Below are 14,123 nucleotides of genomic sequence, written 5' to 3' on the forward strand. Positions count from 1 at the left end.
TGACAAAGCCCCAGACTGAGGAGTTACTACTAGAAAAGAATATTTCACTAAAAGATAAACAAGAAAGTAAACATCAAGGTTTTGTAACTATTCTATTTGCAAATGCAGTATAAATAATAAAAAACAAGAACAGTAGTTAAATACAAAGCCTAATATTTTGAGGATGGATAAAATTGTTAGCACGCAGGCTGTTAAATAACCGTGTTCTATTGCAGTTAACTATTTATTCAAAAGAACATTCTAGGTTCAATCTGGACTATAGATAAAATTGAAAATGCTTCCATTTGAAGTAGAAAATAGATCCTTTCTAACTCAAGAGTTTGTTTACTAGAAATGCCAGGTAAAAAAGTAAGTTACAAGGCAACTCAGTTAACAAGAAGAATCATGAAATTGAGTAGTAAATTCTTCTCAAATAACTCAAAGGACAGAGGAGATATGTTTCTCATAATCTCCAAATTGTTCATAATGCACCTTGTTAGCATTAGAGTTGTTATATATCAAATTATATCTTCTGAAGATGCTTCAAGCCATCACATTTCTGTCTACAGCTCCATCTATAACATGAGTAGCAAGAGCACTCAGAAATCACTAATGATTTTATTTCTGCATCTATTAGACCTTCTATAGTAGCTTGAAGGCAAATTAGCATTCCATATTTCTATTTATTACATTTCCTTTAGCACAGGAGTATAGGACAAAGTAAAGCCTCCCAGAAATCAAGAAATGGCTGATCTGGGGCAAGAAAATGACTGTCACCCTCTGCCATATTACTACCTCTCCTTCCAAATGCTTTCTCTTACTTTCCCTTACTTACTTTACCTGTCCTCTCCAGAAATCCTACTTCTAGAAGAATATTCAAACACTAATTCCCATTACTGTTTCCCTGCTCCCCTAAGCATCACAAGGGTTCTTTCCAATTCTCTCCACAAAAAAAAAATAAAAATAATAATAATTAAAAAAAGCTTACCTATCTACTATACTGATTTGAACCCTTACTTTTTTTGGTTGAAGAAGTCATCCACAGAACCCCTAAAGATGGGTTTTTAAAATAGAAGTGTTCTCAATTTGGACCTTTCTAACATTTGTCTTTAGTAATTTCTGTGAGATGCCTGCCAAAGCAAAGCAAATTAATTCCATATCCCCACTCACTGGCTCCAAGAGCTGCTGAGAAAGGGCAGGAAAACAAAAAACATTGTGTAGGCCAATGTCCTGCAAAAGGGAGGAAGAGTGAAAGGGAAAGAGAAGGCAAAAGAAAGCAAGCAAACAAAGAACCCTCTAACTGAAGAGCTAACAAGATGTTTCCAGGAAGCCCACACAGGCAGTCCTAGGAGCTCTACTTTGCAGTGCAAATGTCACTTTGGTAAGGGGAGCAGGGCACAGCACTTCCTCTTGGTTTTCAACCTAGGGTATTATTTCATCATTTAGAGAAATTAAGTCCTCAACAATATTTAAAGTGCATGAAAAAAAAATATGAAATTCTTAATGGAATTTTTCTTTCTTACCAGAATTCTTCCTTACCCTAACTACAGAAATAGAGTTACTGAACAGAAAAATAGTATCTAAACTTCTTTTCACATCTCATAACTAGGCAAAGGGTTTAAAAAAGAAACAATTCCAACTATCCTGCAAGACTAGTAATTTCATGTTAGCATCCAACTCTAAGAATGGTGAAACACCACCTATGATCCCTAACAAGCTTGTTTTACCAAATCAAAAAATAAGAAGCAAGAGCATGTAGTACACTCACCAAGGGCAATGATGATCCATTTTCAGAATGCATCTTAAAAAGAAAAAATAAAAATCCACCACCAAAACAACAGATTTCAAATAATATTAAAAAAAAAAGAAAAAAAAGAAAATCAGAAACACAGTTATGTTTCAGAATTCAACTATTTAAATATAGATCAGCATTACCTAAGCATATTACTAGTTACCTACTCTGTTAAGCAATGAGGACTTGAAAAATTTCACATAATACAGTTTACCTGCAAGTACTCAAAACACTTGTTTTTTCAAGAGCTTAGTGACGCAAGAACATTCTGTCTGCAACAGCTTTAAGATTTGGTCCCCTATCTGAGTAAGTTTTTCAAATATTATTTATTCTCTAACAAAGACTTAGAAACTAGGCTAATTCAATTATTACATACTTCATAATGCAACTAAGAATATTTCCAAGTATTTCCAAGTATGCATTCTAAGAACTTATCACGTATAAAAAATCCAAAATGTTTTTGCACTTAATCACTCTCCATTAATAAAACATGTACAAGAAAATCAGACATAACTGAAGCGATTGAAATTTAAAGGATGAAATCAAGGTATTCTGCAAAATGTATTAACTAATGGCATTTCATGGGAAAACACTTTCTTCTGCTTAGATGTGGAGCTGTTCCTTTCTTACACTGCAGTCACCACCACACACAGCACACCCATGATTCTCTTTCTGCCTTCAGTCACCAACTCTTTCAGTTCCTCTGCAAAATGGTAAGTCTGGTCTGCCTCACTGCAATGTTTCAAGGTCTGATACATAAGCAGCTGAAGAGTATTTGGAATAGCCTTAAGGCAACAATAATCAGTCTTTGAAGAAGCCCCTCCTCCTCAATTTAGACATTCAGATAATTGGCCACAAGAGTGGAGAAGCCCACAGACATCAAAGCTAACAGGAGAAAAGTCAGAGGAATGAAAGCCGACAGAGAGAGTAATTAGACTTCGGGGGGAATATGGAGGTGAGCTTCCTTCCACTGTATGAACAAAAACTTTCTTCAGTTAGAAAAGGAGGCAACTCGGTTGTTTCCTTCTTTAATCAGAAATAGCTTTCAAGTTATCCAATAAAAAGTAGGATATTAAGTTTATTATCTCAGGTAAGATGTAAATGACAACATGATTAGATTGAGATGAGTAGTGGGGTCTTTATTCAGATTCTAGCAAAAAAAGCAAATTTTAATCAGCTACTTTTGGTTACATTCCTAAGGAAAGCTCCTTAGTTAATAATTGTCATCCATTAATTAAATGGTATGTAAGATCATATAATCCAATTTGGCATCAAGAAGTCACCAAATGAATTAGACTTTATTACAGGCTTCCTCAGTAATAACTTAAAAATAAATCTGAAAAACAAAAAATAAGATTAAAAAAATCTTATCTGATGAAACATTAAACTTGTAAAATCTAAGAATAAAAAACAAATGCTTCTGCATGTAAAATTCTGCATCAAGCCAAAAAGCCATTATTCAGAAAAGCTACACATTTAAAGTATTTTCTTACTTGTCACACACAGAACAGTGATGGCAACGATCTGGTTTTACGAGGTGGCATCTGTCACAGTACCTGATTGCTAAAAAAAAAAAAAAAAAAAAAGTCACAAGATTAGATCTTAATACACATTTTGTTTCCTGAGAGCTGAGATGTGGTCTCAGGAAAGTGCTGCAGTGAGATCAGAAGAACTTGCAAACCCTGAAGTATCCTTTAGGTACTGCTGAATCTAGCAGAGCGAAGCGAAAATGCCATTTTTGCAATCTCTAAACTATGCCAATCAGGGTTTTTTCAAAAATACTCAAATAAGTGCTACAAACCAACCAATCAAACCCATAAAATACTTTCTAGAGCCAGATCATAAAACCTTTCCAGACTGTTCAACAAAAAAGCCATTTTAAGCTATTGTTCTAAACAACTTTAATTTATTCTATGAGATTATCTTCTACATTTGGTCAGCTAACAAACGTTTACAAACTTACAGTATCATTAGTCTCAAACATTCACAAACTTATAATATCATTTGTTCTTTCAGTGAACAACTATCAAGTAAAACAGAAACTGTTTCTTTCTGTGATCTGTCTAATTACATACCACAAACAGTTAATGATTAATTTGTTATTATTACTTTTAACCCATGAATGAAGACATTAAATCAATGCAGTTTAAACTATTACAGCTTCATCGTGTATTTTGTTAGTATTACAAGCTATTAGCTAATTTCAGTTTGCAAACATTTAGCAAGGTATTGTCAGTACCCTGTAAGATGAGAAACTGTACGCAGCAATTTACTTTCCAACACTTTTTACTGAATGAATGTAACTGCATAGAACTACATTAAAGTTATTAGGCTTATGAACTATGAAAAGGAGTTCTTCTGTACCATCCAAATAATTTTAAATTAATTCAGGCAGCCAAGCACATCATGACACCTGCTTTTCATGGTCTCCTGACACCTATTTACCTCCAGACATTGTCCGTGTATAGATGGGAAGATCCTTGGCTGCTCGTCGTAAGACTTCTTGCTGGGATTCACCTCTTGGCTCCCTTTCTAGGGATTCTTTGTCCGAGTATGACAGATGAAACTGACATAATTTTTAAAACCAAAGACAAAAATTAGAAAATTTCAAGTTAAGTACCTGTAGAGATCTAAAAAAAACATTCGCTATATAAAGGTGGATTAGCAGCACGTACAAGGTATTACAGCAAATAACTCATTGTTCCTAAGAGCATTAATTTAGTTGATGGCATTTTTTGACTAATTATTGAAGCAAGACAAAATTAAAGTTATTTCTGATTTAGAATAGATATAATGCTCAATGCTCCCAGAAGTATTAAGAGACACTCATCAAGGGCAAGATCAAGAGCTAGCACAATCAAATTTAATTACAAATCCTTTGAAAAGTAGTTAACCTGCTTCCATTATACCAAACATTAGATAATGAATATAAGCTAGGGATGACTTAAACTGAAAGAAAATATGCTGCTAGCAATACCAGAAAAGATAGATGAATTTCTTCTCAGATTTCTGGCATTTTCCCTTTTACCCTGTCAATGGAGTGTGGCTGTTAGGATGGCGTTAGGTTGTGGTTTTACCTCAGCCTAGCTAGGAACAGGAAAGAGCTGGGTATCCTGCATGGCAGAATCTCAATCTCAACACCCCCTGCATGAAACTGTCACTGCTGGAAATGGCAAAGACAAACACAGCTCTGTCGAGAGGTTACAAATACTGAAAGAGATGCGCAGTGTAGCCCAAATCTGCTGTACTTCTAAGTCCTCTGCAACACGTCACAGCCAGCATTGTTGCTGCAGCTTCTTGAAATGGGCAGATCCAGAAGTCCTTGATATCACTAGCATTTATGTCTACAGAAAGGCTTAAGAATTAGTCACTATAGTAACATGATTTTTTTTCCCCTAAATGAAAGTAGTGCACGTAAAGCCAAGGGAGCAGAAAAAAAACCACAGAGGTAGGAACTCATTTTCACTTCCATAGAGAAGGTATCACTCTACTTTCCTGATGATATCATGGTCTTACAGTAGAAGATACTGGTTCACATTTTAGCCTGAGCTTATCAGATCACCTTTCATTTTTAACTAGCAAGAATGCACTCCTGTTGCTAGCATCTAAATTGATTTTAATCTTCTTTCCCACTGCCACACAATGCCTGCTTTAGCTGGTGCATGCAGGCAAAAAATGGCACAGTCTGTCCTCAAGCAGTTAGTGCAGCACAGTACTGTGTGTGTTTGAAGCATTACTCAGGGCAACAATCTCTAATATGGGAGGGATAATGATAACACACTGAAATTCAGAAGTGTCAGGTTAACAATATTTTCAATTACGAGCCACAGTGCTGATACTTTAACACTTCTTTTGTATTTGTAAAATTTGATACAAACTTAAAAAGTAGCCTGCAGGCTGTGTGGTTTACACCAGCTGCTGTATTCACGAGAATAAAACTCAAAAGCTTTACTTTCTTTTTAGTCCTCAAATGAGTATTTGCTTTAGTTGACAGATAAGATGGATGTGTATCCACTTGCATGTACAGACTTCATCCTATAAACTGAAAGCCAACAGTAACTTAACATCACAAAACACGCTAATTAATTTATAAAATATTGCACTAGCGGATTAGCAAAAAGACATGGAACAACATGAGATGTCACTTTGTCAGCAACACCGTGTAAATTTAAAGAACACAAAAACATCACACATTGCTTCCCATTACCTAGCTTCATTACTTTCAATATGCTATTTGAAGTGCTTGGGTAACATTCTGTTACCCAACATTCAGCATCATTACTGAGGATTTGTCAAGGTGTTTTGGAAGTCTTTTAGTGACATCAGACCAGTGACTCGAAAAGCCTTCTGATTTACCACTATAGTCACCACGTACATGCATATATTTTGTGACATAATAACTAAATGAAATTCATTTTTAAGTTATTCCCCCGCTCTCTGCTCCAAGATGTAGTAAAGACTGCAGTGTGAAATTCAAGGAAGATGTCAACTGCTTTGAATCGTCTACTTGTCTTCACAACTATTTCTGTTTTTAATGAATGAAAATTATTCTGCAAAACAAACTGTAGAAATCACAACCTGCTTATATCACACTGGCATGGTAGCTGTAGAAGATAAAGCTATGAGTCCAAAAGAAGTAATGGCTTTATGAGCATTTCAAACTCCAAAACAGCCATAGAATGCTTCCTCTTGGCTGAGACGTTCTGTGGCAACTCCTGAGGAAGCTGGTATGTCTGCATGGAGACAGAATGGAAGAGGCTAAATGCTTGTTTTGGTTGTACCAAGCTACATGGGGAATAACTTCATTAAGACTATGAAGATTTTTTTTTTTTTTTTTTGGAAGTAAAATCAATGTCACACAACTAAAAGCAACTGCTTTGTGGATATATGACATCGAACATAATTGGTATCTTAATGTTCTTCAAGACAATTACATCTTTCTCATTGAACACTTCTGTACCAGCTGAACATTGATTTGGGGGTATTTATCAACCTTAGACCTTCCTTCCATGCAGCTTTTCTATCTTCTTGTCTCCTGCTTAGTCAACCCTGGCTTTCCACCATCAGCTTGCCTGACTGGGTGCTCATGCCACAGTCAAAATCCTTCATATCCCAACAGATGTGGTAGCAGTTCGCATTCAGAGGACAACTGACAAATGCTGACAGGCAACTCAAAATGCATCTTAAGCACACAGAAATTATTTTTTCCTCCACATAAAAATACATGGCCCTATAGAGATTTAAGCTGCTAGTTCAAATAACACCTTTTTTTTTTTCCCAAACTGAAGGGATTTTTCTTCTAATATAATAAATACTATCTCATTTTAAAAATTAATTAAAATATCTTTAACATTTAGAGGTGTCTTTTTTATTTGTTATGATGCTGTTTGCAATCTGATTTATTCCTGATAAGAAGCTGTAATTACTAGCTGTATCTTTCTATTGTGAAAAACCACATGAGATCAGAGACTAAGTTATTCAAATGCTACAAAATCAGTCATTTGACTAAGCTATTTCAGAAATGAAAGTTAAGTTTATCTTACTTCTTTTGAAGGATTCATTGGTAGAGTAAAGATTGTTTTCCAATATGACCAGACGAACAGCATGAAAAATATGTGGTAAGCGACCAGGCACACAACTAAAATCAAAAAGGAACAGAATTAATACCAACAGACCAGTGATATTTTAGTACTTGCAGACAAATATGAAACATACCACAGATATTTGCTCTAACAGATGTAAATACAAAAGCTCTGCAAAAGCTCTGCAACAGAAATACTGCACTGCAACTTTATGTGAGACAAATACAGACTGCATGGGGAAAGCCATTTTGCAGGCTACACATATTTCAGAAGTTTAAGGGGAACTGTTAACAGACTAGTGCCAAGCAAGCACTCACTCTTTACACATTGGTTAAGCCTTACTTAATTAACTTCTGTTTCATAAACCACATGGTAATTATAGACACCTAAACAAGAAGGTGTTATAATGTCTAAACAACTACAGTGAGAGGAGACTTAGTGTGCATACGATAACTGAATAGTAACCAAAACTAGTCAACATGTTTTGCTAGATATTTAAGATTGAGTTTTTTAGAAACAGCCGTGCTGTCCTCCAGGTTCTTTAAATTAAAGTGCCCACTACTTTATAATCTTCACAACAAATGATATATTCAGGGATTTACTTAAAAAAAGAAAGAAAGAAAGAAAACCCACAGAAGCCAGGCAACATTTACCATGCTGGTCTGTTTTACAAGAACAGAGAATGTAACTTCCACTCAAAGAGCCTGCCATGGACCAATATATGTTTCTGTTCAAAAGCTCTCACTGTATGTACCAATCATTCTGCACATTACTACAGGAAGTCATCAACGATGCCATCAATTCACTACAGTGAATGCTAAGTCCAGAACTTGTGTTCTCTGATTTACTTGCCCTACTATGCAAGGAGGAACATTTCCTTCAGTTCTTCTTCCTTGGTACAGAATTGGCAAATAAAAGCCAGTCAGGACACAGCAGTGCAAAATTGTTGTACAGATGAACTCAGATTATACAGAGTATAAGGTTACATGGATTCTACAGCTATCACATATTCTTTATGCAGCTGCTGTAAACTTATAAGATCGTCAAAAGGCATCGTAAAAGGAGACCCGTGTACTTTCACTACACAGTCTGTCTCCAAATAGTTAGCCTACATGTCACTATTCAGTATTAGAGAATTTTCCATAATGCATGTATGATGCTGTACATAACTGAAGGAAAAGCAGTGTTCAATGTTCTTGTTATTTGTAGTTTTGCCTCCAGAGTAACTCTTGAATATATGTTTCTGGTACTAATGTTTTTATTCAAAAGAAGTGGCAACATGGTAAATATTTATTCTCATTTGCCAGACAGTTACAAAAATAAGAAACAAAAGCCAACAAAATCTGAAGAGCAACACTGCACAGTGCCATATGTCCTATTTATAAAAAGAAAAAGAATCTCATCAGCGTAAGTCAGGAATAAATCTGGAACCCAGAACAACCACAACATCCCAGATAACACTAAACTATTTCACTATTGTACAGATTACACTAAATAACTATTTCACTATTGTACAAGCATCTGTCAGAAACAGTCCATGTTTTTAGCAGAACATTTTTTTAATCAATTCTAAAAAAAAAAACCCTGATTCTCTCAATCAAAGTTAGTATTATTTAAAACAGTAAATTCGTGGTATAAAATGAGGGCAATGCAGAGCATTTGATCAGTTTGGTACACCATGCATTTAATAATCTTCATCTATAATTTATTGTTGCAAGAATGGTAACTGCAATTAGTATCTTTTTCATACATATGAACTAAAAATAGCCTAAAGGCATTATTCCCTTTAATGTCTGCACAAGACTCAAGCACCTTAGTTCTCCAGTATGGCTGAGATCCTGATCCATCATTTTTCCCAGTTCACCCAGCAACCATTTTCACACACTGCAATGGAGCCTAGGCTAACCACTGCTACTACAGCATTCAGGCAGAAATAGTTCCATTTTACACTCTTCCTTTAAAACAAACAAAGGGAAAAGTGTGCCCCTCGCGTGAAGATAACCCACTTAAAAATAGCTGATGTTGTCTGGAAGATTACAACACTATAATACAGAGCAATCCACACCTACCCAGCTCTCACTTCAGAAAAGACTACAGGCCAAGTGAAATTTTTCCCAAGGTTCTGAGCAGCTAAAAATAAGGAAATTTAATGTCTTTTTCTGATAATTCTAACTTGCTTTGCAGGCAATGCCTAACAACACATGGGTCTTTGGTTTTTTTGGTAAGGAGCAGCAAGAAGCTGCAGCTGTCTCAAAGAATGCAGGTGCTGAGATTTGTGGGTATGCACTCATAACCGCGCATGGAGAAGATCACTGTATAGAAAAAAAAGTTTTTCAAGTAATATTTCTTTAGTAGCCTTTACTAAGTGGGGGAGTCTCAAATGACCTAACTTGCTGAAACTACACAAGTGTAAGCAGCACACCATGTGCTTCATAACCCTATTCCCCTCCTCTACAAGCTCTATGGCCCCACACTTTGCACTTCCAAGTTGCAATATAGCTTTAAAATAATATCTGGAAAAGCAGTTTCAATGACTCTGGGTAGGAGCTCCAGTGATAGCTAATCAGGCGGTCCTATTAATTTTTAGAAGGGTTACATATCTTAAGGGTTCTGCTAATTCAGAGATACTGGCTAAAGTGAAGCCTGAAGAGAAAAATTCACCTCAGTTACGTAATGTTGTACCCTGCACAAACACTGCTCATTGTCAGGAGCCTTCATTTTACATGTGCTTACCCTGTTGTGAATTAAAAAAAAAAAAGTAGTTCAAAACAGAATATGATGGTTATTTTAGTTGCCTCCTCAGAAAGCCAGTAAGAAGAATAAGAAGTTCTTCTTCTCATCTCTACTTCAAACAGCAAAAGCAGTAACAGGATAACAAAGGGAGCTGAGGAACATTAAAACAAAACAAACAACTCATTTAAAGCTGACTAGACGTGCATCTCAATTTATTGGCAAACTACTATATCGTCCTGATATATGAATTCCACTTATAAACAGCTAACAAAAATCTTACCTTTTTCTCCAATGTTTGTCATTGTTACTGAAAAATGAGAAAGAAAAAGTAAAAATTATGTTTAAATAGCAAATGACGTAACTTGTTTTTCAACTGAAAAGGGAAGAATCATCATCAAATGATACAAGCTTAAGACCACATACTATCACACTTCTACAGGGCAGTTGTATATATTCATCACAAATATGGGTAAAGAACTAATACCAAATTTAATTGCTTATAAGGTTTCCTGTCTTCTACTCACAGGCTTTGTTCCAAGGCACCTCCTTTTATCTGAAGCTGCCTAAGTTTAGCCCAAGAGAAGCTATCTTTGAAGAGCAGTTATTTCCTTAACTGTTGCTCTTCTAGTTATTTATTATGGTCTTTACAATGTTCATTATTTACATAAGTTCTGAGGTTGAGGTTTCAGACTCCAGAACTGGTTTTTTCAGTGATACTTCAGATCTCCAGGGCACAAAAATCAAAATAGACCATAATAGACTATAAGCAGAACGTTGCCCCCAGCTTTGGGCCCACCAAAACAACCAAGGTGCAAGTCAGGGAAGAGCATGCTGGCTGGTAGGACTGGATCACTTGTCCTCTGAGCAGATGCTGCATGATTGGCACTTGTTCAGCATCAGGTAGGTATGGTTCTGGAAGGACCCAATCTTCCCACCAGGACCTCAAGGGATTCATCGAGGAGACAGAGCAGGGCTAATGTAGTAGTGTTTGGTCAAAGACAAGGAATACTTGCCATAATTTAAAATGAGAGGATCAGATTTGATGCAAGGAAAAACTTTTGAGATCAGTTTAACTGATGAAGCAAGTTGGCCAGACACCATTGCAGTCTCCACCTTTGGAGACTGGATACAAGCTTGAACAACCTGGCTTGATCTCACATATAACCCTGCTTTGATAAGGGGTTTGGACTGGATGGACTAAATTATTCCAGGTCTATTGAAATGGATATTTGACTACAATTCTATTAAACAAGCACCTACCTAACCTGAGTGAAAACAGTAAATAACCATGTGTATAGAGTTCTTACAGAAGTTAGAAAGACACCACAAAAGTTGTGAATTATAAAGAAAACTCTAGTTTGTCCACAACCTTCTGACAGCACAGCTTGATAAACTAGATATCAACCCAGATAACTGCTAGAAAGAAGCTGAGGGAACCTACACATAGGACTCTAAGAAGCAAAAATGCTGCAGAGTGAGAATGTACAAAAACTACCAAAACTAAGTAAATAATCAACCACGAGAAGGAACTGAAAGACATCTTTAGAGTTAACACGTTAATTTAAGAGCACTGGAGCTCTCAAATTAGGGCAGAAAGTCGGTTCACAAATGTTGATTTCACTTGGTGAGGATTCTGCATACCTTCATTACCATACCATCACAGTCTGTAATGGAAATTTTGCTAGTCTTCTCAGAATAACTACTCTTTGCTAACAAAAAAAGCCTTAGCCAGACATACAGCACAGAAGCACTAATTTCAAACTAAAGGTAATTCAACTGACCTCTGTATTATTTTTCCTCCTAACAAGGGAATGGCTTAGAGCACAGTTGAGAGCACTTGTCACCACCCTTTACCCCATTAGGTAACAGATTTTATCCAAAGTTAAGTTGTTTGAGACTCATTTTCTGAACACTGAATCAACATCAGACAAGCATATTCTCTTCATCCACACATCCTCATCCCTAAAATAGCACAGCTGACGGCGACAAATTACAATTATTGATTAAGGACAGAGAGACTTTGAATGCTGATTGTCCATCTGCCCACAACAAAAGCTCTCTGCATGTATCCAAGTAAGGGACCAACTCATCTGACAAATTCCAATTTAGTAATTTCTTTATCACTGCAAGCTTACAGCTTTTCAAAATTTCTGTACACCTCCCAGATTAAACTTCAGAGTCTGCATCTGCTCAGTGGAACATCTGCAATATCTAGCTTGGAAGCCAAATACTCCTGACAGCAGCTGCAGACTATGAAGGCTAAACATTAAGTGCCTACAAGTGACTGAGAAACAGCTTTTTGGACACATCTCATCACTGTACTCTCTCTTACCCACTGGTAAGGCTCAGACCTATTCTATGCACTCCTGAGTTGCCCCCACTGAACAAGATTGAAGTAGAAGGGTCAACTTTGGAGAGCAGCCATCATCTTCTACTGCACCACTCCTTATCTCCACAAATGTCGCTGTTTACAAGGAGTCTGATTGAACAGTTAGGCAAACATCCCCTCTGACAGTGATGCAGAGGAATATGCAAGATATCCATCAACCTGCAACTATTCACAGAGCAAACTATTACTCTTCTGCTTGTACCTTTTAACATCACCTTTGAGAAAGGCTCCCTGAAGGGAGCATAAAGTTGTGGGAAAGTAATGAACAGGTATCTGCAGTAACACAGGATCAGGGATGAAATAAGATTTGCTACAACTCTCTTTTCCCCCAGATATGGGGGAATTAACCATCAGAAAAATGAACAGCCCTTACAAATCAAACTTTCTTTAAATCTCCTGTGAAAAACTTTTTGTAGAATGACTGCAATACAAAATCTTCTTAGGGTAACTAGAAGATGTTTACAATTCTAAAAATCATGCTATTTAAGTACATGGAAAAATTGTTTCCTAACAAGAAAAAACTGACTGATTTTTAATTTGAACAAAGAAACATTTGCTATTTTCCCCACCTGTTAATAGCACCCTGTGTGTATTTATTAAAAATTTATTCTCCATTTTTTTCAGTAGCTATAGTGATCTGGCTTTGCAATATTATTCAACAGTATTTGATTATATAGTCTTTTGTGAATCATTTATACTACGCTTTCTGGTGGTTTCCTCATCTCTCTTCCTAGGGGTTATATTCAATGCTGGTAATGCACAAAAAAGTAGGTCAGACCATGTATGGTCATTAATAAATATGAGCTTAACGCTGCACATTCACTTAGTGGTAGTCAAATAGCATGGAAATAATAAGCGTAGAAAGTACTTACAGCTGCAGTGACCAAAAATAAGTACCAAGGACACACCAAGTCCAATTGTGAAGCAATTTTTACAATTTCAGAGGAAGCAGGATAAAATCCTTTGAAATAGAAGTGGTATGGCAGTTTCCATATTTTCAGAGCCAGAGGTAATTGTAAACCCATGACCTGTCTTCAAGTAGTCAGTAAAAAGTTACAGCTCTGCTCATCTGCGATACCGCAGGGCCAGCCTCATTAGCAATTAGCCTTCCGCTGCTACACTGCCAGGATACCATTTACGGTTCAGTACCAGCAGACTATCACATAATTAGAGCCTCTCTGTTTCATTACACAGCCCACAGCATCAGGGAGCAGGCTGGGATACACGTGGGATGTTGGCCAAAGTAGATGCCAACTTCTAGCGCCAGAAGCCTTGTTTCTCGCATGCCATCCACAAAGACACATCACACTCAGTAGTCTACACTGCCCAATACGTTGTCTGTGCTTGCAAAAAAGTAACAGTGGACTGAAGACAGAATGTTATGTTACAGAATATAGGTGGGGAGAAAAAAAAAAGGAAAAAAGAATGGAGAGAACACAGAAGAGCCTGGAGAATTAATCCCCTGTTAGCTGAGAGGTTTCCAAACATTAGGGATGCTGCCTTGATAGCCAAATTATCTCAAAACTGCCTTGTATATCTCCTTTATCACAGAACCGCAGTCTGGTTGGGGAGCAGACCTCAAAGTCCCTCTCCTTCAGCCGGAATATCCAGAGCAGTGTGCCCAGGCCCATATCCAGGGGGCTTTGGA

At 36.7% G+C, this 14,123-nt stretch overlaps 1 protein-coding gene across 3 annotated transcripts in view; it reads right to left on the reverse strand.

Annotated features, from left to right (window-relative positions):
- Window positions 1-14,123, reverse strand: part of ZDHHC2 (zDHHC palmitoyltransferase 2) — a 33,615-nt gene that overhangs the window by 12,237 nt on the left and 7,255 nt on the right. The window contains exons 1-6 of one of the 3 annotated variants that reach the window (XM_085223073.1): window positions 13,348-13,534; window positions 10,367-10,393; window positions 7,315-7,409; window positions 4,217-4,337; window positions 3,265-3,334; window positions 1,748-1,780 (exon numbers count right to left, since the gene is read on the reverse strand). In XM_085223073.1, coding sequence (XP_085079199.1) covers window positions 1,748-1,780; window positions 3,265-3,334; window positions 4,217-4,337; window positions 7,315-7,409; window positions 10,367-10,388 — 341 coding nt within the window. In that variant the 5' untranslated portion in view covers window positions 10,389-10,393; window positions 13,348-13,534. Of the gene's footprint in view, window positions 1-1,747; window positions 1,781-3,264; window positions 3,335-4,216; window positions 4,338-7,314; window positions 7,410-10,366; window positions 10,394-13,347; window positions 13,535-14,123 lie in introns of those variants that run through there. The other 2 variants (XM_085223071.1, XM_085223072.1) reach the window with 2 other exon arrangements.

The sequence above is a fragment of the Meleagris gallopavo genome, chromosome 4 (assembly GCF_905368555.1).
Source record: "Meleagris gallopavo chromosome 4, MGAL_WU_HG_1.1, whole genome shotgun sequence".
Lineage (NCBI taxonomy): Eukaryota > Metazoa > Chordata > Aves > Galliformes > Phasianidae > Meleagris > Meleagris gallopavo.